At 46.3% G+C, this 19,978-nt stretch overlaps 10 protein-coding genes across 10 annotated transcripts; 5 read left to right on the top strand and 5 right to left on the bottom strand.

The window, feature by feature from the left end:
• Positions 1–204: 204 nt before the first annotated feature.
• On the bottom strand, positions 205–1,800 carry C8R40DRAFT_479486 (uncharacterized protein). The gene is made up of 4 exons (XM_046235195.1): positions 1,559–1,800; positions 1,304–1,491; positions 1,136–1,234; positions 205–1,071 (listed from the first exon to the last, which is right to left on the bottom strand). The coding sequence occupies exons 2-4, from the start codon at positions 1,408–1,410 to the stop codon at positions 630–632; spliced, it is 648 nt and encodes a 215-aa protein (XP_046083768.1). The 5' UTR covers positions 1,411–1,491; positions 1,559–1,800; the 3' UTR covers positions 205–629.
• C8R40DRAFT_479459 (casein kinase substrate phosphoprotein PP28-domain-containing protein) lies at positions 1,750–2,968 on the bottom strand. Its single transcript, XM_046235194.1, has 5 exons — positions 2,793–2,968; positions 2,691–2,744; positions 2,298–2,643; positions 2,124–2,232; positions 1,750–2,066 (listed from the first exon to the last, which is right to left on the bottom strand). Exons 2-5 carry the CDS (start codon positions 2,735–2,737, stop codon positions 2,023–2,025), a joined length of 546 nt encoding a protein of 181 aa, XP_046083767.1. The 5' UTR covers positions 2,738–2,744; positions 2,793–2,968; the 3' UTR covers positions 1,750–2,022.
• A 131-nt stretch (positions 2,969–3,099) lies between these two features.
• On the top strand, positions 3,100–3,606 carry C8R40DRAFT_1162103 (uncharacterized protein; the record flags this gene model as incomplete). Its single annotated transcript, XM_046230210.1, has 3 exons — positions 3,100–3,210; positions 3,259–3,508; positions 3,560–3,606. The coding sequence occupies 3 exons, from the start codon at positions 3,100–3,102 to the stop codon at positions 3,604–3,606; spliced, it is 408 nt and encodes a 135-aa protein (XP_046083766.1).
• A 423-nt stretch (positions 3,607–4,029) lies between these two features.
• On the top strand, positions 4,030–5,835 carry C8R40DRAFT_479562 (uncharacterized protein). Its single transcript, XM_046235197.1, has 11 exons — positions 4,030–4,178; positions 4,233–4,416; positions 4,477–4,563; positions 4,612–4,645; positions 4,714–4,782; positions 4,833–4,886; positions 4,946–5,019; positions 5,087–5,257; positions 5,321–5,385; positions 5,446–5,483; positions 5,541–5,835. Exons 1-11 carry the CDS (start codon positions 4,169–4,171, stop codon positions 5,682–5,684), a joined length of 930 nt encoding a protein of 309 aa, XP_046083765.1. The 5' UTR covers positions 4,030–4,168; the 3' UTR covers positions 5,685–5,835.
• Positions 5,836–6,366: 531 nt separating this feature from the next.
• On the top strand, positions 6,367–7,401 carry C8R40DRAFT_1173420 (uncharacterized protein; the record flags this gene model as incomplete). The annotated part of the gene is made up of 1 exon (XM_046232016.1): positions 6,367–7,401. One exon carries the CDS (start codon positions 6,367–6,369, stop codon positions 7,399–7,401), a length of 1,035 nt encoding a protein of 344 aa, XP_046083764.1.
• Positions 7,402–7,620: 219 nt separating this feature from the next.
• Positions 7,621–10,436, bottom strand: C8R40DRAFT_479513 (uncharacterized protein). Its single transcript, XM_046235196.1, has 6 exons — positions 10,222–10,436; positions 9,933–10,171; positions 9,826–9,882; positions 9,468–9,767; positions 8,153–9,413; positions 7,621–8,086 (listed from the first exon to the last, which is right to left on the bottom strand). Exons 1-6 carry the CDS (start codon positions 10,365–10,367, stop codon positions 7,840–7,842), a joined length of 2,250 nt encoding a protein of 749 aa, XP_046083763.1. The 5' UTR covers positions 10,368–10,436; the 3' UTR covers positions 7,621–7,839.
• A 17-nt stretch (positions 10,437–10,453) lies between these two features.
• Positions 10,454–14,014, bottom strand: C8R40DRAFT_479334 (uncharacterized protein). The gene is made up of 11 exons (XM_046235193.1): positions 13,388–14,014; positions 13,217–13,331; positions 13,074–13,160; positions 12,837–12,960; positions 12,609–12,784; positions 12,441–12,550; positions 12,195–12,388; positions 12,033–12,140; positions 11,848–11,973; positions 11,179–11,793; positions 10,454–11,116 (listed from the first exon to the last, which is right to left on the bottom strand). The coding sequence occupies exons 1-11, from the start codon at positions 13,716–13,718 to the stop codon at positions 10,577–10,579; spliced, it is 2,526 nt and encodes an 841-aa protein (XP_046083762.1). The 5' UTR covers positions 13,719–14,014; the 3' UTR covers positions 10,454–10,576.
• Positions 13,947–15,625, top strand: C8R40DRAFT_1052143 (Rpa49 subunit specific to nuclear RNA polymerase I; the record flags this gene model as incomplete). Its single annotated transcript, XM_046224745.1, has 7 exons — positions 13,947–14,074; positions 14,133–14,315; positions 14,375–14,676; positions 14,730–14,991; positions 15,041–15,205; positions 15,267–15,392; positions 15,463–15,625. The coding sequence occupies 7 exons, from the start codon at positions 13,947–13,949 to the stop codon at positions 15,623–15,625; spliced, it is 1,329 nt and encodes a 442-aa protein (XP_046083761.1).
• A 357-nt stretch (positions 15,626–15,982) lies between these two features.
• On the top strand, positions 15,983–16,811 carry C8R40DRAFT_1116485 (uncharacterized protein). Its single transcript, XM_046228615.1, has 2 exons — positions 15,983–16,588; positions 16,640–16,811. Exons 1-2 carry the CDS (start codon positions 16,209–16,211, stop codon positions 16,644–16,646), a joined length of 387 nt encoding a protein of 128 aa, XP_046083760.1. The 5' UTR covers positions 15,983–16,208; the 3' UTR covers positions 16,647–16,811.
• Positions 16,812–17,875: 1,064 nt separating this feature from the next.
• C8R40DRAFT_479326 (gibberellin 2-oxidase) lies at positions 17,876–19,913 on the bottom strand. The gene is made up of 10 exons (XM_046235192.1): positions 19,896–19,913; positions 19,407–19,831; positions 19,273–19,339; positions 19,002–19,217; positions 18,877–18,946; positions 18,808–18,813; positions 18,704–18,740; positions 18,543–18,642; positions 18,266–18,479; positions 17,876–18,193 (listed from the first exon to the last, which is right to left on the bottom strand). The coding sequence occupies exons 2-10, from the start codon at positions 19,712–19,714 to the stop codon at positions 18,072–18,074; spliced, it is 1,140 nt and encodes a 379-aa protein (XP_046083759.1). The 5' UTR covers positions 19,715–19,831; positions 19,896–19,913; the 3' UTR covers positions 17,876–18,071.
• Between the last annotated feature and the right edge of the window lie 65 nt (positions 19,914–19,978).

The following is a 19,978-nucleotide window of genomic DNA, read 5'->3' as shown; positions in this document are numbered from 1 at the left end:
TCGTTGGGTCGCGGGGGTCTCGTCGAATACGGCCTTGAAAGCATTCAAATGATACATGACATTGTACGTGCCATTTCCATTGGCACTTCGACGAGTCAGCCGTGATACCCTGACAAGGAACGAAGAGCGCTCGGTGATATAACCAGGATATAACCCTCCACTATGCTAACATGTTGGAGGCTGTCGGAAGGAGCCAAGGGGTCGTCAAGGGATCGTCGAAGAACGGTTTTGACGGTCAAATCGGAGGGTACCAGCTAGCCTGGTGACTAAGCTCTACAGCTCAAACGTCAATCTCGAAGAGGGGATCGCCTTAAGCCTATGTAGACTGCAGCGACAGCGCAGTGAATATACCATCAACATTTACAGTGATTTAGGAGCTTGAAGTTTCCGCACACTGTGGGACGTCCTTTGTCCGCTGGAGCATAACAATTGATAACGATGAACGGACTTTTGAATCTCAGGAATATTATCTTTCGGCGTACAACTTAGTACAGAATTGATACAGTAGTACATACCACAACGGCCGATCATATATCTACTCGATATCGAGAGGACTCATGAAAGCAAAAAAGACATAGTATGTGCACCCGATACTCTACATATATTATTATGGCGAGATCTCGATATTGCTAAACCTCTTCGAATTCTTCTCTCTTGAGGAAGGAGGACACGAGACCCCCGACATCATTGCCAACATCCTTGACACCAGTATCGATATCGCTCATGACGGATTTGAAGCTCCGGCGCTGCTTCATCCCATCCAGCCCTTTCGCCGACCCAGGACTTCCAGTCAAGTCGCTGGATGACTGGGATGCAGTATTCCCAGCCGCAGGGTCCACGTTGGAGGTAGGGTCAGATGTGCTAGATTTCGCTCTATGAGAACCTTTCTTCATTGTGCTCGACGCAGATTCAAGATTCTTTCCCTTTCCCTTTCCGTGCGCGTGCTTGCCCTCCGGCACACCCACATGTTTGTGATGGTCTCCGCTCTGGGGAGTGTTAATCTCGGAGGGTGTTTGAACGGGGAAAGAGTCTGGTGCGGGGGCAACAGGTGTTGTGGGTGCTGCTGTTGTGCTGAGGGAAGAATATTAATATTCGGTTAGCCACCCGGCGTGTAGAAGTGGGGTGAGTGGCGTACCCATGACGATGTTCACTCTCAGAAGCGTTCATATGCGAGGAGGAATGTGCGAGACCAATTCCTGGTGTAAGGGGGGCACCTGTCGACACTGCTGGTGTGCTACGAAGAAGAGGTGATTGTACCAATGAGCGGGTCGTTGAGACATGTGTACCGAAGAAAATGGCATACCCAGATAAACCTCGGAACGCGGGAATAGCAGCGGCATTGACGGTGCTGAGGGCCCCAAGGGTTAAGAGGGCGAAAGCAGCAGTAGCGGGTGAGGGAGTGTAAACCATGTTGTGTTGATTAATAAGAGAGATAAGGCTCGTGAAGAACAGTGCACGAAAGTTTCAAACAATTATGTAGATGTCCAGCACCTAGAATAAATCGAGGAAGAGTGAGACCGGCTGAGGAAAAGTTTGAGAAAAAGGAATAGCTTTATACTCATGAAGCTCGTCTGCGCGCGCATGTTCCTTTGAGCAGATCGAAGGTCGACGGTCGAATGGCGGAGGTCTCGTTGAATTCGGCCTGGGTTAATCAACATCGGTTTCAAAGAAGACACTTGCCTGAATTCCTGGTTGGTTCACTTCAGTTTTTTACCCGTGATACCCTATTCTGAGCGCCCCGTTCAAATTCTTGATTGACTCAACCAGTCAAGAGAGTAATGCAGTGGCGACAGTCAGATCAGGCAGTGGCTCGTTTCCTAGGAAGCATTGAAATACGGATGGAAAAAAGATCCACTCAAGTACTTTCAAAGTGTGTGACTATGATTGGAACAGCCGAACCATGAAAGACTGCCACGAATATGATATACAGAGGTAGATTTGTTCCTTGAGGTTACATACAGCTACAATCAGATAGGTTCATAGTCTGGTGCTATTGGGTACTCCGTTTCGTGGACCCAATTCCTACCTGGAAGCTTTCTGTTTGGCTTCGAGTTCAGATTTCTTGGCTAGAGAGAGTGATAAATCAGTGATACTGGGCATACAAGACAACATATCAAAGTAACCTTCTGCTTCTGCTTTCCTCTTTTCGGCAGCAGCCTCACGATCTGCCCGGATTTTGGCTAGACGTGAAAGGTCAGCTTTCGCCTGGTCAGTCTTTCCTGCGACATGTAACTTCGATAAGAAAGAGAATAAGAATTCAACTAAAATATGCATTGTAGAGTACATGAAGCTCGCACCTTCCAATATTTGTCCTGGGCTTCCTTCTTCTCTTTCGCCTCTCGCTCTTTCCGACTGAGTTCTCGTGGAGCACTAAGATCCGAAATATTCATCTTGCTCTTGACGTGATTCGGATTAATGAGGTCAGAGTCATCATCCGAGTCATCATCACCTCCACCGCCAGCTTGTTTTTGCTTCTGCTTCATCTTTTCTGCAGCTTGTTTCTTTTTGAGCTCTTTACGTTCAGCACGAGAAAGCTCAGATTTATCAGCCTCTTCCGCTTCCTCCTCCTCCTCTTCAGATTCTTCTTCAGACTCTTCTTCTTCTTCTTCCTCGTCAGATCCTGAACCATCAGCGTCCTTGCGCCTAGAATCCTTGAGAGATAATCTAAAGTGATTGAGCGCAAAGTTCACCATCTCTTGTCTGTCGATACGGCAGTGCCGTTTTCATCAAGAACCATATTTTTACTAGCTGCTATGAGTTGAAGTTAAAGGTACCTTCGAGCTGTAACCTACCTGAACTGACGTCCACCGCCACGCTTCGTCTTGAACTTGCCTTTGAAATACGGATGACGAGAGATCGCGAAAATCGTGAATAAAGAAGGTTCATCGATTGCAAAGGTAGTAGTGCAGACCTGTTCCACGGACCATTGCTCGATGTTTATGAGAGAACTTAACGACGGAAAGATGAGTGTAGGAACGAGAGACGATTCCGTCAGTTTATCTGAGGCTACAGCTTGTCGGCCCGAGCTCCCCGTAACCCGTGAGAAACGTTTTCCATCGTTCTACTCGGTAGTGATAACCTCATTGTCAACGCATCGCTATGAATACTTTCACTATACCTGCTCGTCTAGCGCGTCCTGCTGTAATTTCCGAAACTCATGCCGAGGCCAGGAAACGAGCAATTCAACTGTACCGGGAGTGGTATCGTGCAGTGAGTAGGCAGAAGAGTCTCTGAAATCCTATACTAACATTTGGGAAGGCCCCAGAGATGATTGCTGTATATTCATTGAACTACTCGCCTCAATACATACGCCATCTGTTAAGGCAGCGCTTCGAAGCGAACCGCCATGTTACTGATCTCCGCGCTATCAATGTGTTACTGCTTAAGAGCAGACAAGAGTATCAGGAAACGATGAATGCTTGGAAACTTCCGGACCAAGTTATGGGCATTCTGTTAAAGCCAATAGAGGGTCCCCAGCAGAAGACGTTTTTGGAAAAGTTCTACAACGGTTAGTGTTGAGCCCTGTCTCAAACAGAAAGCTACTCACAAGATATCGCAGGTAGAGACGAAGAAGCCATTAAACCGGCTGCTTCTGGTGTCGTATAATTGGATAGTAATAACAAAATGCATTTTTAAATTTCCAGAACATCTCTATATTTCAGGAAACAAGGAGGTCGTTCTTGCAACCGGAATGCAACCTCTCGATATCTGATGAGGTCGGGTAGCGGTGATTTCAAAATGGTCAGATGAATGCGTATTTGCTACAATCAATGCTAGTAGTGGCAGTCAGATGATCAGTGGTACGTCCCATCTTCATAGCGAAATTGAAAAATTAGATTGTACTGGGCATACACGTTTTGCACCACTATATCCTATCTTCGGACAATCCGGTACCGAATCCACGTTTCGCGTTGCCTGATTTGCTTCGATCGACAATGACCAGGATGACTTATATTCGATTTGCTGTCTGAACCCTAGTGACAGTGATGTCAATAAATAATCAGCACCGCCCATTCCGATCCCTTTGCAATTGAACTATGTCCCATACATACCCGGCGTATCCCGTTTGAGTATTCCCAGTCTGAGATTCTTTATCATTCTTCACAATCCCACTGACATCGTAAGTAACCACCCAACCCTATTAGACTGCAGTAAAATAAAAAAATTAATGTCTAACTGTGAGTGTCCGTTTCTCTTGCCCAGCATAGTGTTTTCTTATCGAGTCCGTGTAGCTCCTGCTGAACGCGAGTCGTTCACGGCCTTCATCACCGCATTCGTTGCAATGCATACCTTTGCTTGGATATGCTGTTTTATCATCATCATAACCGTCGTCTTTTCCCCCAATATTAATCGCCAGTCTACCTGGATTAACCTCAATATCAGTTGGATCATAGCATGCTTCGTCTTTGCCTTCCTGTATGTGTCCTCTTGCCGTCTTTTCCCTTCAAAGCACGCTAATGAATTTCTTCGCCATAGGCTTACCACTGGACAGCTTTATAAGACAAGTCCACACCCTAGTGTCTGTCTATTCCAAGCTGCTGCAGTGGACGCTGTCTCATCTTTGTGCGTGTTTTAATACGTCGCTTTCTACCCTCACTGATATCCTCCAAGAGTAGCAGGAACGATGCTAGCACTTTCTCTTCAGGTACGCAAAGTTCACTAATTCGCACCCAGTTCTTGCCTTGAATCGAATAATCTCTCGTGATCATCCAGCTGTGGCTCAATCTTCGTTTAAACTCTGGAAATTTGACAGGCATGTCTCCCCAGCAACGCGATACTCTGGTGTGTCTTGTGCACCTCCAACAAACAGGCCTTCATTGACACAATCACAGCTGATTGTAATGCCATACGTAGTGCCTCTGATTGAATTTCTCGCATCTCTTGGGGTCAGTTTGAAATGAACTTGATTTGAGCGGCACCATCATTCATGGATTTGACATTACAGTATGCTGGCCAACATCCTCAGCAAGTTGCTCTGACAGATTCGGGCATGTTCTGCGGATTTACCAACCCAATCCCGTTCGTTGCCGTTCGTTGCAATTTTCAAGAGAATCACTTCTGATTTGTCTTTTTTTCATAGCGGCAGGATAGGTTCCATCTACTCCGCAATACTCATGATTCCTACTGCCTCTGCGCAGGTCGTGTTATGGCATTATAGTTATCGTAATTGGTACAAAATTTCAAAGAACAGTCGAAATGACTTAGTCACAATGATTCGGCTTGGATTGTTCACCGTTTTCGGGATAGTTAGCGTAATGTGCGTCCTAACAGGTCTTTACTCGATTGCATATACAAGTGTCGACCATCGCTTTTTGGGCAGTGTCAGCATTCTTAATCTCACCATGCAGGTCAATTCCTCGGTGGTGAACATCTTGGAATCACTACGTGGGTCAACGATTGAATATATAAGAGTCGTTCTTGACTTGCTGATCTGCGGTGTTACAGCACCAGTGTCCTTCGTGTTCATATTTGGACTTCAACAGGTCTGTGTCCCTGCTTAGCACCACGCCGCGAATTGGTATAACCTTCCTCATCTGTAGGATCTTTTCCGTGCATGGATGTTTTGGCGCACCTATCCGACTGTTCTCAAGTCTACGAGCACTGTGTGGAGTGGCATTCGGTTAATAAAGACGCCAACGGAAAACGAGCAGAGTCAGACGAAGACAACTTGGACAGATGCATAAACATGTTGAAGTGGTGTAAATGTGAATTTAAAGCGCATCTTCGCGTGTAACACTAGAACTGGGGGTTTTGTCGGCGTAAGGCTGTAGTTCTGACTCCTGATATGCCAAACAGGCAACCTCTAGGAACTCCTTCTTGATTCTCCATTATACAGTCTATACCCTACTCGTTCTGAATTTAAGTATACACCACGAATATAATATAGGCATCCTTGTATCCATAGGTAGGGTGATATGCAGGCGAGACGCAAAGTGCTATTCCTTACAAGATCCCTCGCAAATCCTCAATCACTTTCCATCATGTATGAACCCAGACCCGTACCGGGACTTTGTTACCTTCCAATGCTCTGTCTTCCATCCTGCATGCTCCCAGAATCGCATTGCCTTTAACTACCAAGATGTTCCGCGGCAAGAGGTCTCCATGGGTGAATTTCGTAGCGTAGGATCTTTGATGTACCTTCGTCGGTGGGCACCGGCGAGATCAAGAATCCCACCACATCGCAACCCATTCTGATTTTTGGACATTGTGAAGTACTTACTACTACTAAGGCTAATAATAGTAAGTGACTCTGAGCACCCGTAAAGGGACACGTGCACCTCCTAATATCACAAGTGAGGACGCGGGAGGCAATCATTCAAGTTGTTTGAGGAACGAGGGGAAGTGCAATCTTTAGTTTTTTCAACCATGAGCGATGTCTCTTCTCCTTCTTCAAGTCCATCTCTTCTGTCTCTAGCACGCGAAATACGCGATCAGATCTATGAATCCTTGCTCTCCGCGCCTTCTGGAACACATTCACCGTCTATTCCCGGGCATCTCGTGCTATCCACCCTGGATAACTACTGGACACCTAGGACTTATACTTATAATTGGCCAATCCCTGAGTGGCACTGGCAGATTCCAGTCGGTCGGGGCTCCTGTTTTGGTATTCTGTACACCTGTCGCCAAATACATACCGAACTTTTGGAGTGTATAAACAGACGTGGTGGCATGTCCTTTGAGCTCGAGATTGCTCTTATTGGGCTACATTATGAAGACTCCGAGGTATACTTGGGTGACGAGCGAATATGGCCGACTTGGATTGTGCACCCACTGTGCACGGATCCAATGGCCCCGCATGGATGCCAAGAATTCGCAAACTCTTCGTCAACAGGTGTTACATCGAAGTGTAGGAATCTAGACGTTTCGTTGATACTACAATCGGAGCTTCCTTACAAGTGGCTTGGTAGCGGAGGACTCACGACTGTCCCTCGGAACCTGTTCATCATGCTGGCCCGCTTCCTAGTAAATGGACCGTTGGGTCTATACAGAATTAACACGAATACCAGTCGTGTTTGGAGCATAGATATTCTGATGATGAACGTCTTGAGCGCCGGGACATTCACAGATCAGCACAGTGACCAACTTCATACGGTACCTGCTGAAGTTGTAGAGGACAGCGTCCATCACCTATCTGTTCGTCTTGATCAACTGTGCACCAAAGGTGCTTTATCTGATCGAGTCAGGGTGGTTAGGCTCGCGGTAGACGGTGATCTTAAGCGCGAATGGTTAATCAACCAAGGAGAAAGATTGTCGCCTGATGAGAAAAAGGAGTGGGCGCGTTACGGATGGACCATCGACGCTCAGAAGAGCTTGGAAGGATCAGACGTGGTGGATATGGAAATAGTATCTAGAGAGCAACGTTCCACTTCAAGATTTAAAGCATGTTGTCGGGTCCAATAAAGGCGAAGTTCGTAGTTAACCAAATCGGCTTGGTTAAAATTATGTCTTAACCGTTTAGTAAACAGAAATAGAGATGTTAATGCTGTGAGAGGCCCAACGCACATACCCCATTCAATGCTTCCTCTCATTGTTGCAGGCTTTTGCCCACCCATTTCATTTGTGTTATATGCAGGGCAACGATCTATCATCCCTCTGATGCGGCACTTGATTCAGCTGCGCAGAGTACTTCGTTTTTCGTTCTTCTCAGGGCCTGCATCTTGATACAATGTGATGTATTCTTTGTGCCATGATTCATAAGATATGGCACGTCAATCAACAAAATGTGTATACAATGAGCTGTGGACTCCTACAGATTGGAATGTCAAGAAATAAGGATAGTTCGTAGCTTGTGTGGCACAGGGGAGTATGATTTAATGAAGTGAAAGGTTCGTGCTGGGATCATGAGAGAAGGTTAAGCTCATCCGGCTCATCGTCAACGACGTGAATACTATTCACAGCAGCTGACTTCTTGATAAGATCGAGAACACTCTGTGGGGGTCCTCTCTTCGAAGTCGACGTGGGCTTCCTAGACTGAGGCTTTGCGGTTTTCTTCGCAGGAGGGACAGAAGGTTTGGAAGTGTCTGCAGATTTCGATGGTGCAGCGGTGGCTGGGTTCTCTTTCTGCTTCCTAGAAGCAGTTTTTAGTCTTGAAACGGGAATGGCATTGAGACGGAGAAGAACGTGGAGAAACGATATATGCAAAATTGCTCACCGTGGTTTTGTCGAAGAATTTAGTTCAGGAGGTGGGTCTTTTTCCTGAGCAGTCTTCCTCGACTTGCTCTTCTTCTTGTCGGGTTCATGTTCACTAGCTTCTTCATGATCTTTAGCCTCCGTAAGAACAGCTCGCTTGCGTTTGTTTTGTGAAGCATCAGCACTACTCTTATCGTTTCTCTCTATCCCATACGGTACTGCTTCGTCTTCTTGAGGAACAGTTGGCTTGCCCTTCCGCGATCTCGACGTCGAAGGTGGATTTGTGACGGCAGTCGGCTTTTCTATGGTCCTTACCTTCTTTCTCGTTCGCGACGACACAATACTCTCAACATCTTCCGGTTCGACAATTGGTCTTGTACGTTTGAGTGGACGCGGCGGGGATGGCAAAACTGTGGCCTCAGATTCTTCGATAAGAGAAGAGACAATCACATTCTCCTTCAGACTGTCGGGAGCTTTGGTCTTTGTCCGACCTCGACCCTTCCCACCTCTAGCAGCTTTGGGGCTTTCCGTGGATTTCGACGACCCAGTGATATTATTCTTCTCGTCTGTCGCACCTCTTTTCCCTTTCACCTTGGTGCTGTCGAGATTCTTTTGGTCCTGCTTGCTCGCAGCTTCCATCTCATCATTGACCAGAGTACTCTTGACCACAAAATCCTTCCCTTTCTCTTCTAGGACAACCGCATTCTTTTTTCTCTGCCTCCCTTTCGCCACGACCAACCCCTTCTCGAGGACCTTGTCAGTGTGAACTTGGTCTCTAGAAACAGGAGCGAAATCCTCTACTGTTTTGGAGATGGCACGGGCAAGATCTTGAGCACGACGGGCTACAATGCCTTCACGTTCAGCTTCAGATTCTGGTTCAGATTCCTCAGGCACAGGTGTGAGCGCAGGCCTGGTGTTCTGCTTGATTGTGTCTTCCACGACCACCTCCTGAAGATCAGCATGCTTTTGCCGCTGCTGAGCGATTTTTGTGGAATGTTTGGAGACCGCAGACTTCGTTTCCGCTTGTGAGGCTTTCTTCTGATGGCGAGCATCTTCGACTTCGTGTTCCGTATCATCTTCGGTGTAGTTCTTGATCTTGGTAGCAGCACGCCTCTTCGCTCTGTGAGCAAGGGGAGACGAGGGATAATCAGATGTTTTATCGCCCTCATTAGAGTCCTGTTCATTTTCGCTTGGTAGGGTGAGGTTGGGAGCTGATTTACGAGCGGTAGCCTGAGGTGCTTTCGATCTAGTTTGCGGTGCCTTCTTGTCCTTCGGTTTCGTGACTGACACAAAGCCCAATAAGCCTTGCACCGAAGCTGAAGAACGATTGTACGAACCAGCTGCCTTGGATTTGCCTTTCCTAGTATTCTTCTTTCCTGTGCCGTCAGGTTCCGTCTCTTCTTCTGCGTCCTGCGTCGCTATCTCCTTCCCTTTCCTCGTATTGGCAGGTGCATTTGTCTTCCTGGATGATGTTCGGCGAGGTTTCGGGATCTCATGGGTCTTCTCGTCAAGAGAAGCAATAGTCTTTCTAGAGTCACGAGCATTCAATAGAACATTTGGCGAATCGACGATCAGCTCGTCCGGGCCAGCACTTAGTTTGGGTATAGATTTCTCTGGGAGTGACCTTTTGCTTTTAACTGCGAACTTGTGAGAAATCATGCATGGGACTGCAGGATGTACAGTAGAAGGACCTACCTGTATCAGCTTTCTCCCTTAATTTATGAGATATTGCTTTCTTAGGTCTTGAGGGACCTGCTCTTAACGAGTTACCTCATATGAAATCAAGAGTGAGATGGTCATACCAGCAACTGGCCCCTCATCGTTATGAGCCACCTCTATCACCGACTTGCGACCTTTTTTCACCCTCGGTAAATATGCAGGTTCGCCATTGTCACCCAGAGCGCCTTTGATACTCTTTCTTCGAACAGGGGAGTGCGATGTACTGCGCGATCTTGACCGTCGTCGAGCAGTGACCTGCTTTAAAGTAGTTTTGCCAAGGAGAATGTCAAGAAGAGCTGTCCTTTGTTGAGGGACGAATACACTAAACAATCAGGGTGAGAGTCGAGCCCGAATGCAGTAAAACCAAATTACCCGCCGCGATCCCTGAAGCGGGACTGTTGATGTGCAAGTCGTTTTTCTCGACTTTCTTGAGCACTAAGTGGCGGGCGGTTGAGAGGAGTGCTTGCTATGGAATGAGTGGTAGAGTGTGTCCCAGTGATAGCCTGCAGACTATTCATGCTTGCGCGAGTTGACGTTGGACACTGAACATGAGTCTGGCGCCAGTGATGGCTGGACCGGGTTGAGCGTTACACGTGATCAAATAGGCCCAAGTCTCAACATCCTCATCTGCCGCCAGTCTGCCGCTTAGTCCTCAACATAAATTATACAGCCCACTACATAATGAAACATTGAAAGTTTTCGGGTCGAACTTGTACATCGGAGGGCCTCATGATACCATCGACGGCTCCAGCGACTGTTGTCCATTTGGACGCATTGCTTGCATGTCCTCCATTTCTACACTCCCGATGCTGGGATCATTTCGAACTCCTTCTGAGTACAACCCATTTTGAAGTTGCCCTTCTATGCGAAATCCATCCTCATCACCAGCCATGTCAACATTATCATCCTCTTGATCATAATCACCTTCACCTTCATCCAATTCAGAATCTGTGTCCATGTCCATGGCGTCATCGAGAGCAACCGCGGCTAGATCAACTGGGAGAGTTGTGGAGGTGGGTGTTCCTATTGCTGAAGATGGCGATCCAACAAGCCCTGAGGGTGTAGTCGATGCAGCCGATACAGAGGCCGAGGCAGACGAAGAAGGTTTTCTGTGACCTTGCTCCTTGTCCATTCTATGTAGTAACTTATCAATGTACTCCTTGGCATACTTTTTGATCTTTGCGACCTTGTCATCGGAGAGGTTGTCCAGTTTGTTCTGTTGGTACGCGGAAGATTTCTTTTCGCGTTCAGCGACCTTTTGTGTCAACTAAAATGAGACAGTTCAATCAATGAATAGATCATCTAAAGTGAATTATTAATCCACCGTACCTCCTTAGCATGTCGTTTGAACCGGTCGTGTCCAAGAGCGGATGCATGCTTGGACATAGACTTCACGACTATAGGACTGATGAGCTTCATCAGCCTCTTTTCCTTGAGCACTTCCTTATTGGCGTCCTTTTCTGACCGCCTCTCTTTCTTTGCCTTTTCCCGATCGCGATGCCGCTTTTTCCCATTACTACTACTACCTTCCGCCTTTGCCCTCTCCTTCCTCTGCCGTCTTTCTTCCTCCGCTTTTGCCTCAGCCTCAGCTTTGGATTCGGCCTCTGCTTTTTCCGCCTTGGCTGCTGCGATAATGGCTTCCAACTCTGCGTTTTGAATTGCACGAATCTCGCTAATGGAGGGGCCCTGAACAACAGGCGGAGGGTCTTCAGCCTTAACGATAATTACAGGCGCCATACGTGGTCGCTTGGGTGCACGCCATTGACCATCGTCCCAAGTTGAAGAAGAACGGTGGTTGCGGGGTTGATTAGGCGGCTGCAATGGTAGTGGAATTATTGGAGGTTTTTCTTCTTCTTCCACTGGCTTTATAGACAATTCGATGTTTTGTTTCGGTAAGCGTGGTATTCGGTAACTCAGCTCCAGAGACTCCCAATGTGAAATGAGCTAAATACACGCCCAATTAATACATGAGATGTAGCAGAGTAAATTATTACAGACCTTCTCCGCCCATGTTTTAACACTTTCGTTCTCAGAGCCCATGCAATGCCTCACCGGAACTGACACCTGCGAATCTTCGACTTTGTTCCTAGCAATGAGAGGCCATGAAAACATGCACTCCATAGCCTGATGGGCCAAGGTCAGAAATATTTTCTGATGCAACTAGTACAATGTGTGAGACTCACTAATCCAAGAATGTCCGTATCCTTCATGTAATCTTCTAGAATATTTTTCATAAGACTGTACCCACGCAGCCGCATCACCTGGCGTAAAGCTGACTGTTCCTGTGTAATCTATACATAGATGAGATGGGCAGCATAGAAGAGAACGCTTGAGGAAAACAGAACCTTCAGGCGCGACAAAAGTTTGAACAGCATCTTTTTGCTCTGAGTCTGCCGTATTGCTTGTACGACCTTGGGAACTTCTTTCTCGGTGACAGGCTTCATGGTTGGCATAAAGTCAGGATCGTCAATCTTCTTTCCCTTCTTCTTCTTGGTTCCCTTGTACTCCTGAAGCTCGTCATCGTCCGTAATACCGAGTGCTATAGAGATGCAAATTAGCCTAACTGTAGATCGCGAAGCATTACTTCGTACCGTCGAGATACAACTCATCCATAGTCGATATATCCGTCTCAGTCTGGGTTTTTCCACCGATGAAGCCGACGCAATTTGGTTCACCACAGTAACAGACTTGTGCTTGATGACTGCAAACCCCCGCGTGAATAGGATATCTAAGTATATCAAAAAAAATACACCACTCACCCATAACGATCGACGTTATAGTTGAATGTGAGCTCTTCGTCCTTTCGGATATTCCTCTTCGCAAATATGCCCATACGAACATGCTGGTCTACCGTCCATTTTGCCACGTAGCAGTTAGGTTTACAGCTATGATTGGCGAAACGACCAATTCCTCCGGACTTCGTTGCGTCGATGAACTAGAAAAAAAAAGTTGAGCCGGATATTTACGATGAAAAAAAGCAGACACACCTCGTCTTTCTGCAACATCATAAAATAAAAGTGTTTAATGCCTTCAGTGGCATAATCTCGCATGCGCTTCTTGAATGAAACGTTATTGACAACATCTCCGACGTATTCGTAGATAAATGAGTCCCTTTAACGTCGGAAATATGTTGAAAATGAGCAGGTAGGTCAATTTGAGAGATGAAGGGCCATGAACATCGCGAATAAGTAAGGACGTTTCGAGTGAGGGCTTTTGCGACGTACTTGAGGATGTCATCTTCTGCCCTAAGCCCAAATCCCTTCTTATCCGTCAAGACGATCTCGATGGGTGCATAGTTCTTCTTTTGAAACCTGGTTTGAAGGCTAATGAACAAGTTTACGAACGAGAGGCGACGTTTGGTACGAACCGCTGGTTCAAACAATGTTCTCCACACCTACAGTATCCAGCAAGACACTCAATTTGTGTTAGTCGATTTATGCAATCAGAACTAGCCCCACAGGCAAGTTCTGGGTTATCGTACTCTACTCGAAAGGTCAAGCAAGACCCTTAGTCGACACTTCTCTGCCTCGCAGCTCACCTGGTTCAAATGTACAGTCACAAGTCATACTCTCTTCGAGCTCTCTAACACGGCCCAGAGTTTTATACTGGTAGCAGTTGTTAGGAATCTCGGTGAACGTTTTTAAGGCATCCTCCCGAGCAACAGGGAGATGTCCTATAAACTGGATGGCAACACCCGCTGCACTCTGCTTTCTCGAATTTGTAGGAGCCACTGGTGGAGGAGTAGACGTTTTAGATGAAGACGCACTAGGGGCCGACGACGTCGACCTTTCTGCAGAATGAGGAGTAGGAGAATTTGCAGTGGCAGGAGAGCCCTCCAGTTTCGGTGAATCGTGGTCGGAGAGAGACATTTGTTGTGATTGACAAGCAAAAGGCCGTTATTTAGACTTTTGAGAGATTAGAAGAAAAAAGCCCACATCGGTTTCAGTTCAAGCTACTGAAGAGATGGAAGGAATACGGTTAAGGAGAGAGTATACTGCTTGAGTTCATGAGCGTCAGGGGAAAAGAGATTGAACAAGAAAAATGTTTCAATCTCAATTTCGACCTGGACTACCACCACCACTACAGGCCATTTTTAGATGCCCTCAAATCCTGCGCCGTCCTCGAAGAAAAGAAAACGCGATGATCCATCTCACGAAAGCCTTTCATTTGAATTAGATCCCTCCTCATCTACTGGAACAACAGCATCAGGTCCTTTATTGGGCACGTAAAAATTTTTCTCTGATTTCTCAGTTCAACTACAGAACTCATGAGCCAACAGTCAGTTTTCCAGCTCTCCAAGCTCCAAAAGACACACCTTTCAAGTGTTACGGTCGAAAGAAAGCGAAAAAAGATAAGGATGATGATGGCGGAAAGTACGAACATACTTTGGTTGTAGGGGAGGCTTCAGCCGTCGAATTCATCTCCAACGAAGAAGAAAGCAAACGAGCTGCTGATTCTGGATGCAGGTGCGCCTTAGTTTGCTTTCTTACCTCGTCTCATTCTTATTGAAATTTATCCCCCCAAGTTATCTCTTGGCTGTCCGTGACCCTCGAACTTCCACGATCAAGATTCTTCCTTCCCCAAAGACACCCTATATACTCACACGAACAGTCAAAGCCCTCAAATCCATAGTACCAGCCGATGCTCCGTCTACATTGGCGTATAGAGAAGCTAGGACTGCTCTCGGAGAAACTTTCGGCACGAAGAAAGCAAAAGCCGCAATTCGTGCCCAGGAACGAAATCGCGTCGATGTCAGCGCTATGCAAGGCGTGATGCAACATGTAGTGGACGGTATTGACATAAAGGCTGAAGGACTATTGACAAAAGGTATGTACATCGGAATGCTTGATTGATCCGCCCATGTTTAGCTTCGTGCGTAGAAGAAGCAAAGGACTTGGCTGACTCTTCCCGTCTCGTGCCGCCTTTCTCTGCTACGGCTACCGAGCCTGGAGACATATATCCCTTGAACGACATCATCCCGGACGCTGAAATGAAGGCACTCAACATCTTACCCATTGAACAGAATCTCAAGCACAATGATCACGTTGGTATGCTGTTCTGGAAACATTGCAAGTGGGTCAACGATCATCTTAAACGCGTGGGTCAAGAAGAAGAAAAGCGTAAGGCTCGCAAACGCAAACTGTAAGCCGTTTCAGATAGATGCTTCACGCTCAAACTAAAGCTCCGGCAGAAAAATGTTACTCTATGTCTCTATAATGTTTCTGTTCCGTCGAATTATCAGTCACCCAAAGGGTCTAGACAAAGATTCGATAATTGAAAAGATGAACAATGTCCCTACCGTTGTTGTGGATGGGCTTCTCTCTAGATTCACGGAGACAACCAGAGGATCTTCGGTGTAGGAACCTCGTCGTTACTCTGACCGCCTGATAATGCTTATGCACTCTTTATGCTTCTAGTCACATCCTCACCTCATCAATGTCCACAAAATTTATGGCCTACCTTCTAGCTCTCTGTCTCAGAGTGGATGACTTTGTATCCAATCCAAAGACTTTAGCTGATGACCTCAGTTTGTCTGTCACCAAGTATGCACACTTTTTGTTTCCCGGATCTCAAAGTGACCTTAACGAACGATCCACCTTTTTATTATCCTAGCGTTCAAGCCGCCTATCGCAGTTTAGGCTGTAAATTGAAGACCCTTTCCGAGCGCGAACGTGCCAATCGGGGACTTTCAGACACGCTCGCTGACACCAAGTTCGCTGTGCTCACCGCTCCAGTTCAGTTTCCGAAGGTTAGAACGGGGAAGAAGAAAGCATGAACACACATATGACAAGTATACTCGAAAGTTTTTGAAATGATAGTATGAAATCTCTCGGCGCATGGGATACGCTTTCGTAAGGGTTCGTTCTTGACAACGATTCAATCAAACGTAGAACTTGGATCTCAGAGGTCCTCGTTCGTTGGGCACATATCGTGTGTGCGTTGTCTCTTGGCGACCCATCAACAATCATTCAGCTATGTGCATTATTGGATATCAAATATTGCTGAAAATAATATACTCGAATTCTATCATGCTCATGGTCCGACATTCACTGGATCAAGCAAGTAAGACTTAGCCAAATAAGGTTTGATATGTACCGCTTTGCCCTTGCTTGAAAAGAAATTCAACCACCACAGGCAACTCTTCTTTGAATTTTACTACGGCATGCCCTACTCCCTATATAGTTAAATGCCCAGAATTACTTGCTACCAGGAAATGAGTCTCTGTAATTAGTTACGTGCTTTCATGACGTCGTTTCGATGATCTCATCCTTGGAGCAACACAAACATACATAGGACCTGTGCCACGAACTAAAAAATTCCCATCCTTCCCTCATTCTACGGGAAATCCAAATTTAGCAATGTCTTCCTCACCCAATCCTGCTCGACAGCAACAACGACAGCGTCAGAGTTCAGTCCACTCCCGTTCTCGGTCCCGTAGCACTAGTTCTGGCCCACGACTCGGACAACGTGGAGAGCGAAAACGACCCAATAGAGGAAATGGGCTGCCGGGAATAGATGAAGCTGACAAAGGCGCTATCCAGCGTCCAGGAGGAAATGATGGGCAGCCTAGACAGCAGCCTCCTCAACAACAACCTCAGCCACCACCCAAGAAAACTGGCGAAGATGAGGACGGAGGGGGCTCAGGCGATAAGCCTTTGAGATTGCGGCTAGATTTGAACTTGGATGTAGCGGTTGAAATAAAAGCGCGCGTGCATGGTGATCTGACATTGTCGCTTTTGTAAGTGGTAACTTTGATATTGTGCGCTATGGAACCGACATTTTTCTTCAGACGATGAGTCACTACAACTCTAGGACTCATTATATGTTACATGAACTTTGATCACGAATGTATCTTCATCTCTACCATCGTTGTATCTTGTAAGTATATCATATAGGTTTGATCTAGGGCTTAGGTTGTATGTATTTTTTTTGATTTATGTGGACGTCGTCTACCTTACAGCGGCCATAGCTATCATATATAGATGCATATAATTCCGTTAATCTACTCAGTATCCTTTCCTTGTGCGACGACGTGTATAATGGTATGTCTTTTTTGGATGAACATACCATTCCCTCATCTCAGTTTTGTGGAACCCAAAGTTATGTGGAACCCATTTCTCGACAATTTCTGCCAATGAAACAAGTTGATTTCGCATTGCGTGAGGACTGGGTGTTCATGCACATGGCACATGCATACAAACTCGGTCATTTTAAATTACTCCGAGTTCAGAACGTAGTGGGTGCAGCTAAATTACTTGCGCCCAGCCCTTGGGGCAAAAAAAAACTAGTATTACGTACTTGGGTTTCCCACAAGAGGCTTGATATTTACCGCTTTGGCCTCATTGTCCTCACCTAAAAAAAGTTGATCACAGGTGGGGTAAACTTTCATTTTTATTCTGAGGTGGCTCGAAGATAGGATCGAGTTTATGACGTCAGAGTGTGCTTCTCCTGTGAGTAGTAAGTAATTAGAGGGATGTTGTTGACCCGCCCATATGAATCTATAGCTAACCAATGATCTCATCCTTGGAGCACTGAGCTGCAGTTGGGCACTACATAGGATCTCTGACACAAGCCCAAGCTTACCTATCCTTTACCCCATCTTCCGGGGGTTATGAATTAAAGCAATATGTCTTTTTCACCCCACCCCATTCGCCAACAACGACAATCTTCTGTCCTCGCCAGCGTGGAGACCGGAAACGTCCTAATCGGGGGGATGGGCTACTGGGAATAAATGAAACTGATAACAACAAACGCGCTCTTCAGCGTTCAGGTGTGGGAAATGATGGACAGTCTAGAAAACAAGCTCCTCCTCTTCAACAGCAACAACCTCTACAACCACCTCAGAAAGGCGGCGACGATGAGGATGGAGGGGGAGGGGGCGATAAGCCTTTGAAATTGCAGCTCGACTTGAACCTGGACGTGGCTGTCGAGATAAAGGCCCGGGTGCATGGTGATTTGACATTATCGCTTTTGTGAGTATGATTTAGAGCATGCAATGCCGACGAGATTGACCTAGACGATTCAGGCGATGATTGAGGATGATCACTTAGTATCCATCTCCGACTCGGAGTCCCAAATTTCCCTGTTGGAGAAATGAAATCCGACTACATACTACATGAACGAAATGTACATCAGTTACAGCAAACTCGTATGTATCACACCGTAAGTATATGCACAGACTCAGGACTTGCCCATGTAATAACATCGCATATATCTTATTTTTATACATAAAAATCCGGAACTTCAAGGTTCTTGAGACGGAAAACCTCTTTCATGCCACGACCGTCATGCACATGTCGAGTGTTGCGAGTATGGACGTTCTTGACCCGTGCACGAACATATTCTATAAACAGAATGTGAGTCATATTTTAGATTTAGCATATGAATGTATGTGTATCCTTCATTGAATACACACCAAAACCTTTCACGGCATCTGAAATTTGTCCTTCCGAAGCAAGTTTTGCCTCGTCTTCAGAAAGATAGCCTTCACGAATAAGAACAGGGCTCGGGGCAGGGACCATTGGAACGTCGTCGCCTGGGCGCACGAAGTAGAAGAGACCCAACCTTTCGAGATTCGCTTGGTCAGGTGGTGGGCGCATTACGCGGTGGACCGTGCTTTTAATGTATCCCTGTCGAATTAATTGATATGAGCAAGGACGATATTGACATAGTTGACTTCCAGTGTGAGATACCTTGGTAAGGAACGATAAAGTATCGGCTGCGTTGCAGGTTATACCACCTGGGATGTGTTTGACCCATTTCCATTCGTTGTTCGGGGTTCGTATTTGGAGTCTGTCAGTAATACCACGGATTAAGGCGACGAGCGGCATGGAAAGCGAAAGAAGCAACATACGCTGCTACGGATTGAGAGAATAAAAGTGTCATGGAACCTGAAATGGTGGTAATTGGTTAGGGTACTGTAACGGTTTCCGATAATACGAGATACCGTGACCTTACCAAAGTCTGTTAGATACAAGTAAACTAGTTATGAGAACTCGTGATAGACGAAGAAAGGATCTCACAGACCAGTATGCCCGGCACTCCATTGGCCTCCAATCTTCGCATCATCTTCAGCGGGCCTAGGGTGGTAAATCATCTGTTCCGAATTCAAACTTGGCACTATTTCACGAAGAAAGGAAACATTCACATACATAACGGAGGTGATCTTCAGAAGGCTTGTCATAATCATGTCTCTGAACAAAATAATCCTCCGGAAGCTCGAGGATGATGGCAAACAAGATGAACAATTTGCGAATAACATTGTCCCATACAAGCCGATGGAAGGGTTGTATTTCATTCTTGTAGGCCTGAATAAAATCGTGGCGTGGATAAGACTCGTAATGGGGGGTGTATTTCGGGAGATTCAACTAGTGACATTGTTAAGTTTGGAACTGAAAACGAGAGAAGGCAGATACTGAGTACCATTTCCATATTTTCCTTGACATCAGATTTGCCAACGAGTCGATAGGGCTCCCGGTATCCAAAGTAACTTCATGAAGGGGTCAAAACATAAGCAAATTTGGAATACGAGCGAAACACCCAAAAGGAAGACTTGCTTTCCCTCAGAAAAATTACAAGCAACTTTCTTCTTCTCCGCTAACGGTTGCTTGAAAAACGTGTTACCAATATCGAGTTGTCGATCGAGTTGTTCTTGAGATATGCCAGTGTTAATAACCGTCCAGAAGCCCCAAAGCTTGACAGCATCTTTGAGCTCATTCGCGAGCTCTTGCTTTCCACCGGGTTGGTCGAACTTGGCTAGATCGATGATCACTAGAGGCGCCCAGTCAAGAGGTTCAGTCGTCACCGGGTGCTCAGACCATGATACCAAGGGCGGCGGTGGATTACTGTTGACGAGAGCGGGCATAATTGGAGGTAATTCCACGGAAGTTCGGGAAGGAACGAGAGCCTTGGACCCAAAATCGTACGTATAAAATCCATTCTATTGCGAAGAGTATTTGTAGTAGCAGAGAGCTTGTGACCCCTAAAGCTCCCAAGTTTCGATATTAGACACGGAACTGCGGATAGTTATGGGGAAAGATTCACACCATCTCTGCAAGTATGAGGACATAGAAGCCATGTTCATGGGAACTATACCTATGAGACCTAATCACGTCAGGACAACGCAAGA

This window comes from Lentinula edodes, assembly GCF_021015755.1.
Source record: "Lentinula edodes strain Le(Bin) 0899 ss11 chromosome Unknown C8R40scaffold_30, whole genome shotgun sequence".
Lineage (NCBI taxonomy): Eukaryota > Fungi > Basidiomycota > Agaricomycetes > Agaricales > Omphalotaceae > Lentinula > Lentinula edodes.
Note: the sequence above shows the minus strand (reverse complement) of the source record. Positions and strands in the feature narration are given on the sequence as shown.

Bases quoted from the DNA above. Each gene is read 5' to 3' on its own strand.
- C8R40DRAFT_479334 (XM_046235193.1), bottom strand. From the start codon at position 13,718: ATGTCTCTCTCCGACCACGATTCACCGAAACTGGAGGGCTCTCCTGCC. The intron at 13,332-13,387 runs GTGAGCTGCGAG...CCTTTCGAGTAG, and splicing joins TGACTGTACATTTGAACCAG to AGTACGATAACCCAGAACTT. The intron at 11,117-11,178 runs GTACGGTGGATT...GTCTCATTTTAG, and splicing joins TCAAACGACATGCTAAGGAG to TTGACACAAAAGGTCGCTGA.
- C8R40DRAFT_479326 (XM_046235192.1), bottom strand. From the start codon at position 19,714: ATGCCCGCTCTCGTCAACAGTAATCCACCGCCGCCCTTGGTATCATGG. The intron at 18,480-18,542 runs GTATCTCACACT...TTAATTCGACAG, and splicing joins CTTTATCGTTCCTTACCAAG to GGATACATTAAAAGCACGGT. The intron at 18,194-18,265 runs GTGTGTATTCAA...TTCTGTTTATAG, and splicing joins AGATGCCGTGAAAGGTTTTG to AATATGTTCGTGCACGGGTC.
- C8R40DRAFT_479562 (XM_046235197.1), top strand. The intron at 4,646-4,713 runs GTACGCAAAGTT...GTGATCATCCAG, and splicing joins TGCTAGCACTTTCTCTTCAG to CTGTGGCTCAATCTTCGTTT. The intron at 5,020-5,086 runs GTTCGTTGCCGT...TCATAGCGGCAG, and splicing joins GGATTTACCAACCCAATCCC to GATAGGTTCCATCTACTCCG.
- C8R40DRAFT_479513 (XM_046235196.1), bottom strand. From the start codon at position 10,367: ATGAATAGTCTGCAGGCTATCACTGGGACACACTCTACCACTCATTCC. The intron at 10,172-10,221 runs GTAATTTGGTTT...CTGATTGTTTAG, and splicing joins CGCTTCAGGGATCGCGGCGG to TGTATTCGTCCCTCAACAAA. The intron at 9,414-9,467 runs GTTCGTACAATC...GCTTTGTGTCAG, and splicing joins AGGCAAATCCAAGGCAGCTG to TCACGAAACCGAAGGACAAG.
- C8R40DRAFT_479486 (XM_046235195.1), bottom strand. From the start codon at position 1,410: ATGGTTTACACTCCCTCACCCGCTACTGCTGCTTTCGCCCTCTTAACC. The intron at 1,235-1,303 runs GTATGCCATTTT...TCTTCTTCGTAG, and splicing joins GCGTTCCGAGGTTTATCTGG to CACACCAGCAGTGTCGACAG. The intron at 1,072-1,135 runs GTACGCCACTCA...TTCTTCCCTCAG, and splicing joins GAGAGTGAACATCGTCATGG to CACAACAGCAGCACCCACAA.
- C8R40DRAFT_1116485 (XM_046228615.1), top strand. From the start codon at position 16,209: ATGTCTTCCTCACCCAATCCTGCTCGACAGCAACAACGACAGCGTCAG.
- C8R40DRAFT_479459 (XM_046235194.1), bottom strand. From the start codon at position 2,737: ATGGTTCTTGATGAAAACGGCACTGCCGTATCGACAGACAAGAGATG. The intron at 2,644-2,690 runs GTGAACTTTGCG...CAAGGATTCTAG, and splicing joins GTATCGACAGACAAGAGATG to GCGCAAGGACGCTGATGGTT. The intron at 2,233-2,297 runs GTGCGAGCTTCA...TTCTTATCGAAG, and splicing joins CCCAGGACAAATATTGGAAG to TTACATGTCGCAGGAAAGAC.